Genomic DNA, 21,645 nt, shown 5'->3' with positions numbered 1-21,645 from the left:
CTGTTAACTTTTATCACCTACCTTTCCTAGCTCCTTTCAAGTAAAGACAAAACCAAAACAAAAGTAGCAATAATGAAAAAACCCACACTACTTTAACAACAACAAAAAAACCACATTACCTTAACAACAAACTCCCTTGAAGAAACTAGGCATTTTTAATATATAGGAGTGGCACAGCCAAAGATAAAAAATAAACTAATGTCATCAAGACAAAGAATTAGAAAAATAAGCATACTAGAAGTTATTTATGTTTAATGCTTAAAAGTCTGAATGCACAAACAATCTACCATTATAGAAGTACTGGTGGTCAATACAATGCATTAGAACTATGTACAATGCACAGTTTAGTATCAAAATCTTTCTACACTGTAGAGTTTTACGAAACTGTTAATGACATCAAACACTAAGCACTTAAGACACCATTTTTTTTTCTGCTACCACATTAGGAACGTCAATGGACAGTCCATTTCAACTTGCAGCATCCATCCATTTCTAGTATGAAATTAAGTAATTTTCTACTTATACAATAAAGTATATCTACACGGTTCTTTTGATTTTGATCCATAGCAGCAAAGGCACTGTACATCAGCAGATCCACAGACTTAAAAGATTTTTAAAGCATTCAAACAAAAAATAATAATAAAAAAAGAAGTCACATATTATAGTTTAACAGCAACAACAACAACATAAAAGATAACACCATGTTTCTGGCACAATGGCACAGCCTGTGTCCATGTCAGGGACATCCAACTAAGACATGGAAAGAACCGGAGGTAAAGAAAGCAAGTCCTCATCCCAGGAGAGAGTCCATTCTTTGTGTTTTTCAGAGGGAGTCTCTGCAAACCCTCCTCTGCTGTCCTTGTTTTGTGAAAGACTTAACTTGCACAGCAGTGGGAGTCCTCCCCGTAACTGTGCAGCTCCCAAAGAGCATGCCACAAAATAACCCATAATTTCTCATAACAACAAAACTGACTAAAGATATATATATATATATCTCCCTTTTGCAAAGAAATGTGGCAAAAATATCCAGAAGGGATTAAGTTCTCTCTTTGAGGCCAAATTTAATTTGTTCATCTGTCTATAATACAACAAAAAAGGGAACTAAAAACATATTACAAAGACACTTGTCAACGAGTCAAAAAAAGAAAAAAAGTCCAATTACTTTTATCGAATATAATCTAAAGCTATAGATATATTGGTTAACGTCGTCTAAATAGATCCAAATGAGTATGAGATGGCCTGTTGTGTTCTAATTGTTCAGCCAAATTTCCAAAGGTCTTTGAAAGATGTAGAAAACAAAAACAAAAAAACCTAATAACAACACAGCAACATATTGCTTCCATGTGTAATTATACATTTCACATCTCTATACAGTCATCAGTCTACATTTAGTGACATTTTAAATCAATTATTTTAAACCTTCCTTTCCCCTCCTTTGCCAAAAAAAGGGGGGGAGGGGTATCAAATACAACGCACCTTCATTATCAATGCAGGAGCAGACAGCTTTATTTAGTCAGTCATTGTTAGAAAGCCTTCTTTAAACAAAATAAATATATTACAGATATAATACATAATTAAAGATTCTGTTCACTGTTAAGTATGCTTATTCCATGTTCTTCCAAGTAGATAGCTGAAGATTTGGTATCACAGGTTTTTAATGACTATTCACAATTCAATAGCAAGTGGGAAGTGAGGTTAAGAAAGGGGATTTAAACTCCACAACTGCAATGAGTATCTGAAATCCTTGGTTTTTAGATGCGGGGATGGGGGTGAACAAAAAGGATGACAGAGCAAAGTGCTACCAGGAGGAGTCCAGTCTGCATGAAGATTTGTCCTTAATAAATAACTTCATAAACCGTGGCCTTCTTATCCCCAGAGCCAGTGACAATGTATTTGTCATCCACGGAGATGTCACAGCTAAGCACCGATGAGGATTCTTTGGACTAGGAAAGAAACATATAATCAAAAATGTTAAATACCGAAAGAAAATCCCATGAGTATGGAGGACTCGGAGCAAATGCAAATGTAACGTGCTCCTTCACCAAACAGGAGCCCAGTCAAGGAAAGGTGAAAGGTGGTCACGGAGAGTGTTGCTGCCTTTTTATTTATTTATTTATTTATTTTTTAACGAGACAGGGTCTCCCTCGGTCACTCAGGATGGACTGCAGTGGTGTGACCACAGCTCACTGCAGCCTTGACCTTCTGAGCTCAAGCAATCCTACCACCTCAGTCTCCTGAACTGCTGGGACTATGACATTGGTGTGTCCCATTACACCTAATTTTTTAACTTTCTTTTTCTAGAGACAGGGTCTCACTAAGTTGCCCAGGCTGGTCTCAAACTCCTGGGCTCAAGCGATCCTCTTGCTTTGACCTCCCAAATTATGCATGAGATTACAGGCATGAGCCACCACGTGGCACTTTCTTAAAATGGCAGAGGTGGATCGGATCCACCCTTGGCAACACCTCACCGGGTCAGTCAGGAGGCTTCTGCCCTGGGGACATCAGGTAGGCAGGCAAGCCAATGGTTTGAGCACCTCTGCTGGCAAAGCAAGACCTTATTTCAAGCCCTATTCTACCGTTAAGAGGGGGGTGTTATTGGCATGAAAAACCCTCAACTTCAAACAGATGGCTTGGAGTTAGGTTGAGCTGTGGAACATGGCACAGGTCACTTAACCTGTCTGCACCTCAGTTTCCTTACAATAGCAAATAGGTAGACATTTTACCTGTCTACCACCTCAGAGGGATGCAGCAGAGTTCAGTGAGATCAGATATGAGAAATGGCACTGAAAACACATTAAAAAAAAAAACAAAGAATGTAAAATTATTTCTAGTGAAAAGCCTAATGCTCCCACTGTTAAAATGTAACACAAATTTGCAAGAGGGGAGAGGTTCAACAGTTAAAAAGAAAAACATACCATACAGTTTTGTATATACTATATTCAACTGTAGTATGAAGGATTCAATGTTAACTTTTAACTAAACTGTGCTCACTGAAAATGAAAACAACACAGGATTTTAACCAGGACTCTGAATACTTTAAACACTTAAAGACAGTACTTAGGCTTACTATAAAACATGTACTTTTTTAAGTGCAGTTGGGACTATCTAACAAGTGATAATCCATGATATGAAAAATGCTGTATTAAATTATAGGTTTCGAGATCCGCACCAAGATGGCCGAATAGGAAGAGCTCCAGACTCCAGCTCCCTGCGTGAGCAATACAGAAGATGGGAGATTTCTGCATTTCCAATTGAGGTACCAGGTTCCTCTCACTGGGGCGTGTCAAACAGTCAGTGCAGGACAGTGGGTGCAGCCCAACAAGCAAGAGCCAAAGCAGGGCGAGGCATTGCCTCACCCAAGAAGCGCAAGGGGGAAGGGAAATCCCTTTCCTAGCCAAGGGAAACCGTGACATACAACACATGAAAAATCGGGTCACTCCCACCCTAATACTGCGCTTTTCCAAGGGTCTTAGCAAATGGCACATCAAGAGATTATATCCCGCACCTGGCTTGGAGGGTCCCACACCCATGGAGCCTCCCTCATTGCTAGCACAGCAGTCTGAGATCTAACTGCAAGGTGGCAGGGAGGCTGGGGGAGGGGTGCCCACCATTGTTGAGGCTTAAGTAGGTAAACAAAGTTACCTGGAAGCTCAAACTGGGTGGAGCCCACCGCAGCTCAAGGAAGTCTGCCTGCCTGCCTGCCTCTGTAGACTCCACCTCTGGGGACAGGGCATAGCCAAACAAAAGGCAGCAGAAACCTCTGCAGATATAAATGTCCCTGTCTGATAGCATTGAAGAGAGTAATGGTTTTCCCAGCACGGAGTTTGAGATCTGAGAACGGACAGATTGTCTGCTCAAGTGGGTCCCTGACCCCCGAGTAGCCTAACTGGGAGGCTAGGGGCCTCCCACACTAGGGGCAGACTGACACCTCACACCTCACACCTCACACGGCTGGGTACACCTCTGAGACAAAGCTTCCAAAGGAACGATCAGACAGCAACATATGCAGTTCAGCAATATTCACTCTTCTGCAGCCTCCGCTGCTGATACCCAGGCAAACAGGGTCTGGAGTGGACCTCGAGCAAACTCCAACAGATCTGCAGCTGAGGGTCCTGACTGTTAGAAGGAAAACTAACAGAAAGGACATCCACACCAAAACTCCCTCTGTACGTCACCCTCATCAAAGACCAAAGGTAGATAAAACCACAAAGATGGGGAAAAAGCAGAACAGAAAAGCTGGAAATTCTAAAAATCAGAGTGCCTCTCCCCTTCAAAAGGAATGTAGCTCCTCTCCAGCAATGGAACAAAGCTGGACGGAGAATGACTTTGATGAGTTGAGAGAAGAAGACTTCAGACAATCAAACTTCTCTGAGCTAAAGGAGGAATTACGATCCCAGTGGAAAGAAACTAAAAACCTTGTAAAAAGATTTGATGAATGGCTAACTAGAATAACCAATGCAGAGAAGTCCTTAAACAACCTGATAGAGATGAAAACCATGACATAAGAACTACGTGTCAAATGTACAAGCTTCAGTAACCGACTCGATCAACTGGAAGAAAGGGTATCAGTGATTGAAGATCAAATGAATGAAATGAAGCGAGAAGAGAAGTTTAGAGAAAAAAGAGTAAAAAGAAATGAACAAAGATTCCAAGAAATATGGGACCATGTGAAAAGACCAAATCTACGTCTGATTGGTGTACCTAAAAGTGAAGGGGAGAATGGAACCAAGTTGGAAAACACTCTGCAGGATATTATCCAGGAGAACTTCCCCAACTTAGCAAGGCAGGCCAACACTGAAATTCAGGAAATACAGAGAACACCACAAAGATACTCCTTGAGAAGAGCAACTCCAAGAAACATAATTGTCAGATTCACCAAAGTTGAAATGAAGGAAAAAAATGTTAAGGGCAGCCAGAGAGAAAGGTCAGGTTACCCACAAAGGGAAGCCCATCAAACTAACAGCGGATCTCTCGGCAGAAACTCTAAAAGCCAGAAGAGAGTGGGGGCCAATATTCAACATTCTTAAAGAAAAGAATTTTCAACACAGAATTTCATATCCAGTCAAACTAAGTTTCATAAGTGAAGGAGAAATAAAATCCTTTACAGACAAGCAAATGCTGAGAGATTTTGTCACCACCAGGCCTGCCCTACAAGAGATCCTGAAGGAAACACTAAACATGGAAAGGAACAACTGGTAGCAGCCACTGCAAAAACATGACAAAATGTAAAGACCATCAATGCTAGGAAGAAACTGCATCAACTAACAAGCAAAATAACCAGTTAACATCATAATGACAGGATCAAGTTCACACAAAACAATATTAACCTTAAATGTAAATGGACTAAATGCTCCAATTAAAAGACACAGACTGGCAAATTGGATAAGGAGTCAACACTCGTCAGTTTGCTGTATCCAGGAGACCCATCTCACGTGCAGAGACACACATAGGTTCAAAATAAATAAAGGGATGGAGGAAGATCTACCAAGCAAATGGAAAACAAAAAAGGGCAGGGGTTGCAATCCTAGTCTCTGATAAAACAGACTTTAAACCAACAAAGATCAAAAGAGACAAAGAAGGCCATTACATAATGGTAAAGGGATCAATTCATCAGGAAGAGCTAACTATCCTAAATATATATGCACCCAATACAGGAGCACCTAGATTCATAAAGCAAGTCCTTAGAGACTTACAAAGAGACTTAGACTCCCACACAATAATAATGGGAGACTTTAACAGCCCACTGTCAACATTAGACAGATCAATGAGACAGAAAGTTAGCAAGGATATCCAGGAATTGAACTCAACTCTGCACCAAGCGGACCTGATAGACATCTACAGAACTCTCCACCCGAAATCAACAGAATATACATTCTTCTCAGCACCACATCGCACTTATTCCAAAATTGACCACATAGTTGGAAGTAAAGCACTCCTCAGCAAATGTAAAAGAGCAGAAATTATAACAAACTGTCTCTCAGACCACAGAGCAATCAAACTAGAACTCAGGACTAAGAAAGTCAATCAAAACTGCCCAACTACATGGAAACTGAACAACCTGCTCCTGAATGACTACTGGGTACATAATGAAATGAGGGCAGAAATAAAGATGTTCTTTGAAACCAATGAGAACAAAGATACAACATACCAGAATCTCTGGGACACATTTAAAGCAGTATGTAGAGGGAAATTTATAGCACTAAATGCCCACAAGAGAAAGCAGAAAAGATCAAAAATAGACACCCTAACATCACAATTAAAAGAACCAGAGAAGCAAGAGCAAACACATTCAAAAGCTAGCAGAAGGCAAGAAATAACTAAGATCAGAGCAGAACTGAAGAAGATAGACACACACACAAAAAAAACCCTTCAAAAAAATCAATGAATCCAGGAACTGGTTTTTTGAAAAGACCAACAAAATTGATACACCGCTAGCAAGACTAATAAAGAAGAAAAGAGAGAAGAATCAAACAGACACAATAAAAAATGATAAAGGGGATATCACCACCGACCCCATGGAAATACAAACCACCATCAAAGAATACTATAAACACCTCTATGCAAATAAACTAGAAAACCTAGAAGAAATGGATACATTCCTGGACACACATACTCTCCCAAGACTAAACCAGGAAGAATTTGAATCCGTAAATAGACCAATAACAGGCTCTGAAATTGAGGCAATAATAGCCTACCAACCAAAAAAAAGTCCAGGACCACACGGATTCACAGCCGAATTCTACTAGAGTACAAGGAGGAGCTGGTAGCATTCCTTCTGAAATTATTCCAATCAATAGAAAAAGAGGAAATCCTCCCTAACTCATTTTATGAGGCCAACATCATCCTGATACCAAAGTCTGGCAGAGACAGAACAAAAAAAGAGAATTTTAGACCAATATCCCTGATGAAACATCGATGCAAAAATCCTCAGTAAAATACTTGCAAACTGAATCCAGCAGTACATCAAAAAGCGTATACACTATGATCAAGTGGGCTTCATCCCTGGGATGCAAGGCTGGTTCAACCTACGCAAATCAATAAACGTAATCCAGCATATAAACAGAACCAAAGACAAAAACCACATAGATTATCTCAATAGATGCAGAAAAGGCCTTTGACAAAATTCAACAGCCCTTCATGATAAAAACTCTCAATAAATTCGGTATTGATGGAACATACTTCAAAATAATAAGAGCTATTTATGACAAACCCACAGCCAATATCATACTCAATGGGAAAAAACTGGAAGCATTCCCCTTGAAAACTGGCACAAGACAGGGATGCCCTCTCTCATCATTCCTATTCAACATAGTGTTGGAAGTTCTCCCCAGGGCAATCAGACAAGAGAAAGAAATAAAAGGTATTCAATTAGGAGAAGAGGAAGTCAAATTGTTCCTGTTTGCAGATGACATGATTGTATATTTAGAAAACCCCATTGTCTCAGCCCAAAATATCCTTAGGCTGATAAGCAACTTCAGCAAAGTCTCAGGATACAAAAGCAATGCGCAAAAGTCACTAGCATTCTTATACACCAGTAGCAGACAAACAGAGAGCCAAATCATGAGTGAACTCCCATACACAATTGCTTCAAAGAGAATAAAATACCTAGGAATCCAACTTACAAGGGATGTGAAGGACCTCTTCAAGGAGAACTACAAACCTCTGCTCAATGAAATAAAAGAGGACACAAATAAATGGAAGAACATTCCATGCTCATGGACAGGAAGAATCAATATTGTGAAAATGGCCATACTGCCCAAGGTAATTTATAGATTCAATACCATCCCCATTAAGCTACCAATGACTTTCTTCACAGAATTGGAAAAAACTACTTTAAAGTTCATATGGAACCGAAAGAGAACCCTCATTGCCAAGACAATCTTAAGCCAAAAGAACAAAGCTGGAGGCACCATGCTACCTGACTTCAAATTTTACCACAAGGGTACAGTAACCAAAACAGCATGGTACTGGTACCAAAACAGAGATATAGACCAATGGAACAGAACAGAGCCCTCAGAAATAACACCACACATCTACAACCATCTGATCTTTGACAAACCTGACAATAACAAGAAATGGGGAACGGATTCCCTATTTAATAAATGGTTCTGGGAAAACTGGCTAGCCATATGTAGAAAGCTGAAACTGGATCCTTTTCTTATGCCTTATACAAAAATTAATTCAAGATGGGTTAGAGACTTAAATGTTAGACCTAAAATCATAAAAACTCTAGAAGAAAACCTAGGTAATACCATTCAGGACATAGGCATGGTCAAGGACTTCATGTCTAAAACACCAAAAGCAATGGCAATGAAAGCCAAAATTGACAAATGGGATCTAATTAAACTAAAGAGCTTCTGCACAGCAAAAGAAACTACCATCAGAGTGAACAGGCAACCTACAGAATGGGAGAAAACTTTTGCAATCTACTCATCTGACAAAGGGCTAATATCCAGAACCTACAAAGAACTCAAACAAATTTACAAGAAAAAAAAACCCCATCAACAAGTGGGCAAAGGATAGGAACAGACACTTCTCTAAAGAAGACATCGTTTATGCAGCCAACAGACACATGAAAAAATGCTCATCATCACTGGCCATCAGAGAAATGCAAATCAAAACCACAATGAGACACCATCTCACACCACTTAGAATGGCAATCATTAAAAAGTCAGGAAACAACAGGTGCTGGAGAGGATGTGGAGAAATAGGAACACTTTTACACTGCTGGTGGGACTGTAAACGAGTTCAATCATTGTGGAAGACAGTGTGGCGATTCCTCAAGGATCTAGAACTAGAAATACCATTTGACCCAGCCATCCCATTACTGGGGATATACCCAAAGGATTATAAATCATGTTGCTATAAAGACACATGCACATGTATGTTTATTGCGGCACTATTCACAACAGCAAAGACTTAGAACCAACCCAAATGCCCATCAGTGACAAACTGGATTAAAAAAATGTGGCACATATACACCATGCAATACTATGCAGCCATAAAAAAGGATGAGTTTGTGTCCTTTGTAGGGACATGGATGCAGCTGGAAACCATCATTCTCAGCAAACTATTGCAAGAACAGAAAACCAAACACTGCACGTTCTCACTCATAGGTGGGAGTTGAACAATGAGATCACTTGGACACAGGAAGTGATGTCACTTCATCACACACTGAAGTCTGTTGTGGGGTGGGGGGAGTGGGGAAGGATAGCATTAGGAGATATACCTAATGTAAATGACGAGTTAATGGGTGCAGCACACCAACATGGCACATGTACACATATGTAATAAACCTGCATGTTGTGCACATGTACCCTAGAACTTAAAATATAATAAAAAAGAAAAATAAATTAAAAAAAATAAATTAGAAGCTTCATGACTGCAACAATTGGCTTTTTTTGCCCTACTTATTATCTTGCATACTATTTTGGATTCGATGGAATTAATCTACTTTATGATGACTTAATACCACTTGGTCAAGAAAACTGCAAGTCTATTATATTACTTCTAGAAAAGAACACTAGGAAATAACATCCTAAATATAGAAGGTTAATAAAGGCAAGTCTTTCACCTTGCCTATGAAATTCTCACGTACCAGTAGGAGAGAGGAGGAGAGAGTGTGTGTGTACACGTGCATATATGGGTACTATGTCTACAATTTGGTACTTCTACAAATAATTTCACAAGCTATACAAAGTTCCACTGAGTCAACAGGAAAAGTAAAAGTTTATAAAACTGATTTTTATCAAACGTTTTCATAGCACTCTTCTTTGGAAAAATAAAAAAACTACTACTACTAACAAGAGCGTATTTAAGCAAAATGCTCGACTTTTAAAATTAAAAATTAAAAAAGACATACATGTACAAAATTCCCAGAAGACATAAAACCTCTACTCCAAAAAGGAATTCATGATGAAGCAACAGTGAGCACTGAATCAGGCACAGCACTGGCTCTGAGCGCAGAACACTGGGGACTATCCCCAGCTCCATGGCTTTGCTGTGACACTTAACCTCCCCTTGGACAGTTTCCTTCTCTGTACAATGTGCATAATACTAGCTCTGACCTGCCAGGACACTTCTGCACATTATTAATCTGAGAGAATGCACAGAGAGTTTGATTAAACAAACATAAGTGGTAGTTAACAAGTTCCATGTTACCTGGAATATACTGGCCCCATAAGGTGTTCTCCAGGCATTCAGAAGGTTGTCCTTTCCAGTGCTTACAAACCATTTGCCTACAGGTAAAGGGTTTTGAAAAAGGCAATGTTTGTGTTACTTTGTCAGACACCAAGATGTGCTTTATAGAACATCAAACTATTCACAGAAAACTCATTCATTTGTAAAAAAGTAACTTTCGCTTCAAAAATAAAGTCTATCTTTCTGGATTTAATGAGTCATTAATCCTTAAGGTTAAAGTGGATTAATGCCAGAAAATTACATGGTGTTGGGGAAGCAGGCGTGTATCAGGAAGTAACAGAATTCTGAAGAGGGGCATGGTAATGAACTCAAGGATTCGACTTGGAAATAACACAGGAAGGGGGAAGGAATAATTCTGGTTGACAGAAAATGGACAAAAGGTGCTTGCTTACCACAATGGGCAAACTTGAGCGACAGCACACAGCTCTCATGAAGATGTAGTTGGTATTTGTCTGGCTTGGTGACATGTAAAACTTCCACATTGCTGTTCTCCATCCCCACTGCAAGCCACTCTCCAGTTGGGCAGTAGCCCAGAGAAAAGATCTAGAATTAAAACAGGTGATGGTGACAGTGGCCACAGTGGACACACTTCTTTCATCTGGGAGGTACTATCCCTTCTACAGATACTACTTACATTATGAAGAAAATCAAGATAATTTGAATTGTACAGTGGAAAACCAAAGTCAAATGGATGATTTCAAAGTAATGAGATTTCAAAGTGGTTAATCCAGAATCAAAAGTGACATCACACGGTAAGTGAACTGCCTCTTCTTACAGTAGGTGGTATGTTTCATAAAACTGTATCTTTTTTATTTTTTTTATTTTGAGACAGAGTCTTGCTCTGTCGCCAGGCTGGAATGCAGTGGCGCAATCTCAGCCTCCTAGGTTCAAGCGATTCTCCTGCCACAGCCTCCTGAGTAGCCAGGATTTACAGGCGCATGCCACTATGCCCAGCTAAGTTTTGTACTTTTAGTAGAGATGGGGTTTCACCATGTTGGCCAGGATGGTCTTGATTTCCCAACCTGGTGATCTGCCCACCTCAGCCTAAAACCCTATCTTTGAAATGCCTCAGCCACAGATCATACCTGGGAGGTGAAGTCGTGCTGCTGCAGCTGCCGCCCCTCACGCAGGTCCCAGGACCTCACCGTGTTGTCCAAACCGCCCGTCCAGAGCTTGGTGCCATCATTAGAAATGTCAATACAGCTGGCTCCGTCCGTGTGGCCCTGGAATTGCCTGAAAATGTCAAAATAGAGGGAAAGCCCTTGAAAAGTTAGCTTTTAGTTAAACTCAATTTAGAATTCCTTGATGATTCAATTTCAATCCAGGCCTTATTTGTAGATGTCATTTTGGTTTATTATGGTTTCTAATTATTCAAAGTAGTAACAAAGCATATATGAAGAGATTAAAGTTTAACGGAGATGCCAAATGTCCTGCACTTTTTGCTTGATTTTGAATACTTAGGAATTCTTCTAATTACTTTTTCATGAAAACATGATTGATATTACTAATGAAAAAAAAAATCTGAAATTAACAAAAGGAAACACGCCTACATGTATATGAACTAATCAAAGATATATTCTGAGACCTATTCTAACACTGTGCTATGAGGGAGAGAGAATTTAATTTTCCCTTTTAGAAAGGACTGGGGATGGCACAGGGAGCGACAGAACTAGTCCTGCCAATGAGCAGCAATGTGTCTGTGGGTGGCTGTGCAAGACGGAAGGCGAGGCTCTCAAGTAAGGCACCTGGAAAAGATACTCAGTGTGAACTACTGGCCCAGGAATCACTCATGGCAAAATGTACCAAGGTCACCAGGAGAAAAAAGGGTTAGAAGCAGCTTCACATAAGAGCCTGCCTGATAAGCAATGAAAGTGACGATTTGTTTTGGAATCTATAGGTTTCAGTCCTTTGAAATAACAGATAGTAAAGTCCTCTTCTTTCACACACATGACTTGTAGCTACCTCTGATTACAACCTTTTCATACTCTGTAGCTGATCATTCTACTTGCTTGCTAATCTCTTAGGTATTGACACCTAGAGAATCGTTTCAGAGCTTTTCCCATCTACCAACACCAACCCTTTATAATCTCACTTGTAAAGTTTTATCTATCCAGCCTCAAAGGTGGGACAACAGATAATCTAGACCATTTCAGAATGAGTTGCACCCAATACAGTGCATAGGCCCATGGGAGTTGCTAAATACCTGCTGAAGGAATGAACCTGTTAGATGTCTATGGCACTCAAGCCAGTACCATACACTGATGTCTATGGCACCCAAGACAGTACCATATACTGTAAATCTTCTCAGTGAGGCTCTACAACAGTAATGGTTTGTTAGCAAACACAGATGGCAAATTACAGATGTCTAAGGAGCTCATGAGGTCATGGAAACCTTATGTATATTAATTATGTCAAACTGACCTCATTTTGTTAAAACAAATTGGTGATGCTTTAGTATAATGTCAAGGAAGAAAAAAACCTCATTTTATGAAGTTCAAGTACTATAGAAAACCAGATTTTTATACTGATAATTTGTTTTTAACATCTTAAAATGGACCTGTTCTGAACAATTTTTAGTAAGATATCCCTTTACACACACACACACACCCCCCCCCCATACCTACATACACAGTACTTTGGCAAAATATGGTAAAATCGGCTCCTCCTCACAACCTGGTAACAGATCCTGCTAACCTACCTCACCAAGGTCTGGTTGTGCAGATCCCACACAGCGATGTTGCCGTCGCTGCAGCATGAGAAGCAGACCTTGGAATCGGGGCTGATGGCCAGGGCATAGCAGGCGGGGGCCGAGGATGTCAGCTCTGCCTTGATGCGTGGGGTTGGAGCCGCCAGGTCCCAAATGGACAAAGTACTGGCTTCCCCTCCGACAATTAGGGTGCGACCATCAGGGAGCAATCTGCAGGAACGGATGTAGTTATCCCTGTTCTGTAGAGACAAAAACCATCAAGAGATTACTCATGAGGAAAGGAAAACAGCATTAACATGAGAGCAGAAATCCATAAAAGTATTGTGTTCCCTCCTGGTTTAATGAGCCATTTATACTTATGACAATGATAAAGTGGATTAATGCTAGAAAATTACATGATATTAGGGAAGTACTTAAACTTGATCTACAAAATGTAGTACTGAGATATTTAATCTTAATTAGCATCAAAATGCAAAGCTCTAAACCCACTCCCACCACCACCAAGTTAACCAACTGCTTGCATCATCTGCACACACAGATACACACGTACACTAATGCAGGAGCTCTTACAGTCTTGGAGTATCCAAACCTGGAACCTTGGTAGACTCAGGCTCAGTTCTGCTGCTGAAAGGTCCTGCTACTGATGGCAAGAAAGTTTCAGGGATATCTCCCTGGCAGTCTGTTCCTTTTGCCTGGGCCTGCATTACGTGACTAAAGGGCATCATGCGTTTGATGAAGCTGCACCAGAGGTAAGACTTGATCATGGAGTGTTAAGTAACAGAAAAAAAAAAAGTTCCTCCTAGCTCATGAGGTTACGGGAATCTTATGTATATTTAATTATGTTCAATTGATGTAGCCTCATGCTATAGCAAAAATTCTACTAAACTGACATTTCCTAAAGAACTCAAGGGCTAAGGCCAATGTAGCAGCTGAGGGGCTATCTAGTATTTGCCACATGAGGCAGTAAGTTACTCTTTACATGTGACAGATGATATTTAGGTGCACGCTCATAAAGTCACTGTATGGGCTCTTAGTTTGCTTAACCATCGGAGGGGAAAACAAGAGGTTTGTCTTTTCCCATGGGAGGCAGAGTTAATGAAATCAGTATGGTGCACATGCCACACATGAAGAACTAGATCACTGTGTCTCTAGGAAGCAAAAGACATACTCTAAGTGAAAGATCGCAATCCCCTGAAGATCAACTATCCACCTGGGATCAATACTGTGTGGTGTTGCTCATACATACAGTTCTCTCATCAGCTCCTCCTGTTTTCTGAATGAAAGTCTAAGTCTTGTTCATCCATGTTCACTCACCAGACAGTCGAGCTGGGAGACGGGACTCTTATTGCCAGGGTGGCTGATGTCCCAGACCTTGACGCAGCCCTTCCCGCCTGTGTACACGTGTCTCGTGGGGTTGCTGATGGTCACCGCGCACACCACCTCCCCGTGGTTGAGGGTGTTGATCTGGCGAGCATGCCGGGGGATTCCGGGTCCGATGAGGGCATCGGGGGGAAAAGGGACAGGCTGCATCTGACCGTCTGCGCTAACATGGAAGGAGTATGCTCTAAGGCAATGGAGAGGAAAAAAGAAAGAGGGGAATGTAAAAAATGTCCCTTAACTGTTCAGTGTAATGAGATGAGAAATAAAACACCTTCAGTGCCACTTGTGATTTACGAACAAATCGAATGTACCCATACAGTGTAAAGAACATAATTTCCAGAATCATACAGCTAGGCTGCTACAGAGCTAGATCTCAGGCTGACTCTGTACAAACTGTAGTTACTTAGAATCTCTAAACTGCAGTTCTAATCTCTAAAATGAAGAGAATGCTACCTATACCTCACAGAATTCAATGAGATAACCAATGTCAAGTGCAGCAGCCACCTTCAGGGATTCTCTATAAAGCTGCATTGCCTTCTCCTTTGGATGAATCAGAGGCCTGTGATGAGGCCTTGCCTACAGATCAATTCACTTCAGGCAAGGGACTTAATAAGGGAGATGAGTAGGCCAAAATCAGGAAGCTTAAGGAGTTGAGAGCCTCTAGGCTTAGATGTTGAAATGACAGATGTGAAAAGAAAAACAAAATGATAAAGCCCTAGTTTAAAACCTTGATCAGACTTGACAATCACAAATTCTAAAAAATCCAAATGGAATGAGAACCTAAAAAAGCGTCCTGACAGCCCCAAAGGCCCGCCTGTGAGTATCTCTCAGCAGTTCCATCTCCAGTTCGTTTCCAGGGAAAGCCCTCAGGTGGTGAAAGCATTTGGTTCTAAAATGCAACTTAAGTAAGAGCATCTCCCTCAACACACTCATTTTTATTTTTAGGGCACTGAAGTCAGGAAGGGGCGAGTGAGGCTATTGTGATGCATGTTTCTGGAAGCAGAAGACACCAGAGGCAGGCAGGCGGCAGCTGGGCCTATACTGGGGACTATCACAGGCAACAGCCCATTTTAGGAACAATGCTATTCTACTTGGGCACGGAGCTTGGGAATCTGCTCTGCTTATGGAAAGTAGTTCACAAAAGACACACCAAGGGAAAGCATTGTGGGTGCACAAAGGACAGGAGGCTGGACCAAACTGCGGAAGCTGTAGAATTAAATTAAAAGTTTATCGTTCCTTAATGCAAACATTTACAGGCCGGCCACATTCATCAAAATTCAGTCCGTTATCGAATGGTCCTCAACTACCTGAATGTTCCCAGAAAAAACGAAGCATGCATTGAGGCTGTGGAAGATGAAGGCACCAGACAGTGGCAGGCTTACTTCCTCTGCAGATGACAGAGTGTTGTAGAACATAGTACGTGAGACTTGCTGGAGGGGAAGGATGTGGGAAGCTAGGAAGCCAATGGACAGAAGACGTTTCTTGCATCAAATCAACAGGACTTGGAGATACACTGGATGGGTGACCTGAGAGAGAGATGCTGAAGAGGACCCAGGGCTTAGAACCTGGGTGACCACGTAGACTGCATTACCTAGTGAAGATGACAGGGAAGCATAACTCAAGGGTACACCTACAGGGAGGTGAAGGAATTGGTTTTCTTGAACTTCAGGGCAGAAATCCAAACAGCTATGATTCAGGAGAGAGGTCAGGTTAGAAATCATCCATAAAGAAGTGATGTCTGAAGCTAAGGGGACGGAAATAAGAATCCCAGAGCAGATTATGCAGTGAGAAGCAGACCAGATACAGAATCCCAAAGAATGTGGACATTTAAGGAATCTCCAGCCAGAGTAGTCATGGAATTAAATTATTAGTAGAGATAATAAAACAGAAAGGGGGAGAAGATGTTCAATCACATGACAATTTACTAATATACATTCACTTAACACACGTTTCTTGAGTATCCCAGTGTGCCAAGCACTATGGTAAGAATGGAATAAGAAAAAAATGCACACACCTTGTTCTCCTGAAGTTACAGCCTGAGGGGCACATTCATTAGTGAGATATGCACATAAATAACTATCAAAATGTCAGATGGTCAGTGTGATGAACAATGCATGGTAGTCTAGGAATTTGACAGAGTGAAAAGGACAGAGGAAATGGCAATGGGGCTGCAATATTAAGAATGGGTACAAATTGTCTGAAGATAGTATGATGATTAGGAGTATGGCAAATTCAAAGGCCAGAGCAAGAGCGCATGCTAATTATTCATTTATTCAGCAAATACTTCCTAAATGCCTCGTATGTTCTAGTTACCATCAGGTGCTGGGAAATCAGAGGTGAACAATACCGACAAAGTCCCTATCCTTACACTAATATACATCCTAGAGGGGAAAACAGGTAACAGATAAATATAAATAAGTAACCTCAAACAGTGGAAAATAGCATTAAATATACACACACAGTTTCAGATAAAAGAGAGTAGGGGTGCACAGAGTGGCCATCAGGTGGCCCTCTCTGAAGAGGCAGCATATGGGCTGAGAGCTGAAGGAACGACACAGGCCTTACAAATAAGTAACGGGGAATGTGCCAGGCAGAGGGAACGGCAAATGTAAAGGCCTTGACCAGAAATAAGCCAGGAGGCCAGAGTGCATTTGATGGAGAGCATATAGGATATGAAGGGACAGGTAAGGCCAAACTAAAAAGGGCCATGTAGGCTGTGATGATTACGAATATGAATCTGGAGACTTGTGCAAAAAAAAGTGACACGATTCAGTTAACGTCTTCAAATGGTCTTCTGATTGTTGGGTGAAGAATGGAGTGTAGGTGGCAAAATGAAAAGACAACCAGTCTGGGGACTACACAGTAATCCAGGGGAGAAGTGGCTAGAGCTTGGGAGACAGTGGTAAGTTGGAAATAGAACGTGGAGCACTCTGGCTGACTGGAGCCACAGTAGGTTGTGTGGATGGGATGATTAGAATTTGGAGGGGACACACGGGTGATGACAAGTTCTTCTTTGTGAACATGTCAATACAGGTAACTGAAGGTGAGGAGGGCAGATGGTCACTAGAGATGAGGGGGTCCAAGACCACGATGAAGATGTTGGGGGGTTGTCTTTGTAGATACCAGAGTCAACCAGGATTACGGCAGCCTCTGGGTGGTGGCAGACTCTCAGCCGTGTATCAAGTCTTTAATACACTGGGGAAATACTTCCACCAAGGTGGAGGAGGAGGTAGTCCGATGGCAAGAGCCTGAAAGGAGCAAAGTTTTCATAAACAGGCAGAAAAGTTCTGTTCTTGGCAAGGCTGGGGAAGGGGTGGCAACCACAGCTGTTATTAACCCCACTGCTGGTGCTGAGGTCAGCGAATGAAATGGAAAGGTCACCCCGTATAGAGCTGCAGGTGAAGGGGTGGCCTCAGGAGATGGCCAGATTTCAGTTCAGACAAGGAGAAGGCGGCAGTAATGCTCCTTAAAGGCGGAGGTTCTGAGGGATGACGACCGAGAAAAAGGCTAATTGATTTAGCAATTAGGAGGTCATGAAGACTAAATCTTAAAGGAAGGGAAAGGAAGATTATTCCAAGTTTAGATGGTGTTATACATTCTTAATGATAATTTATTAGGAAAGTCATCTCATTCTCTAGTCTAGAATCACTAAATGTTTTTTAAAGAGCACTGAGATTTTAAATAGTTAAGAACCCAGGCACACCATTTCCTTCAAGGTCTTCAACAGGACAGCCTTCACCTCAATCACAACCACTCTGTGAGCACCTACTATGTTCCCGGAAAGAGTCCTTTCAAGAGTCCAGATGAATTCCAAGAGCCTGCTTTCATTCATGTGGCCCTCTGTTTGCTATTAATATACATAGAAGGCACTCAGAACTGGCAATAATAAAGCTCTAGTACATACTTATTAAATATCAGATTTCGATAGACTCTTTGACTATAACTAGCAAACACTCCTGGAAGGTATGAGGGAAGTCAACACAGCTAGGAATCAGAGAAACCCAGGCGCAAAGGACTATACTGTTTCTAACTAATTTAATGCAACAATATCTTAAGTATCTCCCATCCATATACTCTGACGCAAATGTCATGCTAAGGATACAAAATTAGGTAATGCACCTGGTCTTGCCCACAAGTGACTAACAATCTAGTTAGCATGATGAGAGAAAAGTACAGAAGTGACTACAATATCAGGTCACATTCTAATGGAAAGTATTCTGAAGTGTTTTGAAAAGGAAAGATAGAGCTTATGTTGCATGAGAGAGAGACATGGTAATAGAAATGGGTTTTTAAAGAGTGAAAAGATATCATCAAGTAAAGACAATGATGGAAAAAATATTCCAGATAGCAAGAATAGCAGAGAACAAAAGTCCCAAAAGGATGAGGTGAAATGAGCTGGTTTTAATCCAGGAATTCATTCAATAATAACCACACAGTAGGTGGATAGAGGAACTGGCCAAGCATAGTCTGAAAAAACATACCAGATCTATATCTCTATACAATTAAATCAATGTAATGCTATAAAAGGGAAGGACCAGAATGCCAGCCTGAGACCTTCCCAGAATTGACTGAAGGGATTTTTGAGGGATAGAGGGAGTGTGCCATTACTGGGCAAAGCTATTCATAAAATCAACTTAGTAGCAAGGATTAGGATGGACAGGAGGAATTAAAAACAATTATTCCTGTTGGGCGTGGTAGCTCACGTCTGTAATCCCAGCATTTTGAGAGGCCAAGGGGGATGGATCACTTGAGGTCAGGAGGTCGGAGACCAGTCAGTGAAACCTCATGTCTACTAAAAATACATAAAAATTAGCCAGGCATGGTGGCGTATGTGCCTGTAAGCCCAGCTACTTGGGAGGCTGAGGCATGTGAATCATTTGAACCCAGCAGGCAGAGGTTGCAGTGAGCTGAGATTAAGCCACTACACTCCAGCCTGGGCGACAGATCGAGACTCTCTCTCAAACAACAACCACCACAATTATTCCAACAATTGAAATAAGAGGTACTGGGGGGCCCGAACTAGGCAAGGGCAAGGATGACAAGTTAGAAGGTACAGTGGACATAAAGTCCTATAGGACTAAATTGATGAGATGTGAGGAGGAGCTACAGTAACTGAGTTTCTGAGCTCAGGAAAAAAGAAATGTGGTACTTGTAGTTACCAAAAAAGTGGCAAACTGGGAAGAGGACCTAATTTACAAAAGTACTTTCTGGATATAATGAATTTGTGGTGCAAGTAACATACACTGAAGATCCCTAGCTAAGATGCCCAACAAATAACTAGAAATACAGGGCTGGAGGGAGAGAAATAAGAGTGACCTGAACTCCTCTCAACACAAACATACACCCCACAGGTTAAGCTGCTACGAGCAAAGAGTGGCTCTCCAACAAACATGGCGAGGAGAATAAGAGACAGTTGAAGAAAATGCTAGGCTTGGACTTTCTGACATAATTACACTTTGAACAATCCAGACACATGCAATTTGCTTTTTTAAAAACGTGTATCAAACTCATTATATATGGATTATCATCTTGACAAAGACCCTGCATATTTAAAGAAGGTTGCTGGCTTTCCCACCTTCCCCTCATTCTCCCTTCTGAGGCCCAGTTCTGCTGTGCTGTGCTCATCTCTCACGTGCACAACACCTTCTCCACATTTCCAATGTGTCACAAGATGGGATTCGACCTTGAGGTCACAACGAGGTCTGGTTATTGTATTTTACATTGACGTATGATAGAAAACCTTGGTTCTAAGTAGCACACAGACCAGTTATTGTATTTTACATTGACGTATGATAGAAAACCTTGGTTCTAAGTAGCACACAGACCAGAGTTAGCCAACAAACACTTGTTGAAGGTTTTTACCATGTATCAGGCATTATTCTCATTTGAAAATCTTGCTTTATAAAAATAAACCAATGCAAAAGAGTCAGATTTCTGAATTGTGAGCAGCCTATAATCCACTAACCTGAGATCTTTTATTTTTGCTCTGTTCACATGTCATATCCCATACAATTAGTACCGTGATTTTAATCAAATACTTATACACTAGCCATAGAAGTCTCATTTGAGTAGCAGGTGAAGGAGAAAGGCCATTTTTGGCTTATGTTGAAATTAAACTATGTTGTCATTCCAACTATATATGGAGTAGAACCTCTGCTAATTCACCTGGACAAGAGTACTCAATGAGAATTATATAATAAACACCATTTTATTAGTTTGGAACATGCATCTAATTATAATTTCTGATAATATCTAGCAATTCATTGTGTGAAATAATTAGAACAGAGACGCACAACTTTTATAAGTCTTTCTGGAGAAAGGTAGTTACATTGTGGGTATGTGTGATGGAGGAGGATGGATGATTTTTTGTTTTATTTTCTAGCACACTTAAAGTTTTGTTTTGAAAAATATGCACAAGACAACGTTGCACAATTCTATATCTTATGATCTGGAGAGCCACATAACTGTTACATTCATTTCTGCTATAAAAATCTATAATAAAAGTATATTATCTCTATGTGCATATAAGTCAATATAACTTTATATGCCTTCATGCTCTGTTACATAAAGACACACCAATGACCCATCTTCTTGGGTCACTTGTGCCTCTAAAACACACTGTACCTCCTATTACATAGCTAGCTGAAAAATGGATAATATGCTGGGACAAAGCTGAAATGGAAATAAGGCTGGGGTTGACTAAACAGCCACCATGTAACAAATGTGGCACTCAATGAACACACAACATATTATCTTACTTCCTATCTTCACATCCTTCTTGTTGAGGAGGTGCCATCCCTGATTCAGTGAGCCGACTGAAGCTCACAAAGAAACTGTGCATAAAGCCACTCCCCTCAGTGGAGAGAAGAGTCTAAATTCAACTGGTGGAGTCTAAATTCAAACTGGGATCTGTCACACTCCCAAAACCATACTCTGTTGACTGCACCACATGCTTTTGGTAAAGTGTCATTTTCCTGGTAAAGTGTCATTTTCCTGGTAAAGTGTCATTTGCCAATTGCAGTAGATGTGACTGTTACTCTCATAAACACAAATTCTCAACAATCCTCTAATCCATTAACCCACCCAAAATGATCTTAAACATTTAAACATTTTATAATGTTTAAACATTTTATAAAACCAAAAGTCAAAACTGATGAAGGGAAGTCAGCTTAAGACTCAGAAGCACGACCTGAGTCAGAGCAGCTGTGACTCCACAGTGGTTTAACTGGTCCAAATCCCCTAGCCAAGGTGTTTCCTTAAAGACACTTACACCCCTTGCGCCTCAAACCAGCAGCTGAGGCAAGAGGCATCATCTCATTCACTCTAGCGGTTATGCTGTAGCTCTGGGTACAACTGTT

The 21,645-nt window shown here is 40.9% G+C and overlaps 1 protein-coding gene across 13 annotated transcripts in view; it reads right to left on the bottom strand.

Moving 5' to 3' along the window:
• Positions 1-232: 232 nt before the first annotated feature.
• LOC126937867 (transducin-like enhancer protein 4) overlaps positions 233-21,645 on the bottom strand; it is a 156,772-nt gene continuing 135,359 nt past the window's right edge. For all 13 annotated transcript variants that reach the window (XM_050761663.1, XM_050761658.1, XM_050761665.1 and 10 more), the window contains 6 exons: positions 14,222-14,471; positions 12,899-13,146; positions 11,286-11,433; positions 10,593-10,743; positions 10,162-10,238; positions 233-1,943 (listed from right to left, as the gene is read on the bottom strand). In XM_050761663.1, coding sequence (XP_050617620.1) covers positions 1,836-1,943; positions 10,162-10,238; positions 10,593-10,743; positions 11,286-11,433; positions 12,899-13,146; positions 14,222-14,471 — 982 coding nt within the window. In that variant the 3' untranslated portion in view covers positions 233-1,835. The remainder of the gene's footprint in view (positions 1,944-10,161; positions 10,239-10,592; positions 10,744-11,285; positions 11,434-12,898; positions 13,147-14,221; positions 14,472-21,645) is intronic.

The sequence above is a fragment of the Macaca thibetana genome, chromosome 15 (assembly GCF_024542745.1).
Source record: "Macaca thibetana thibetana isolate TM-01 chromosome 15, ASM2454274v1, whole genome shotgun sequence".
Lineage (NCBI taxonomy): Eukaryota > Metazoa > Chordata > Mammalia > Primates > Cercopithecidae > Macaca > Macaca thibetana.
This window is presented reverse-complemented; position numbering and strand designations above follow the sequence as displayed.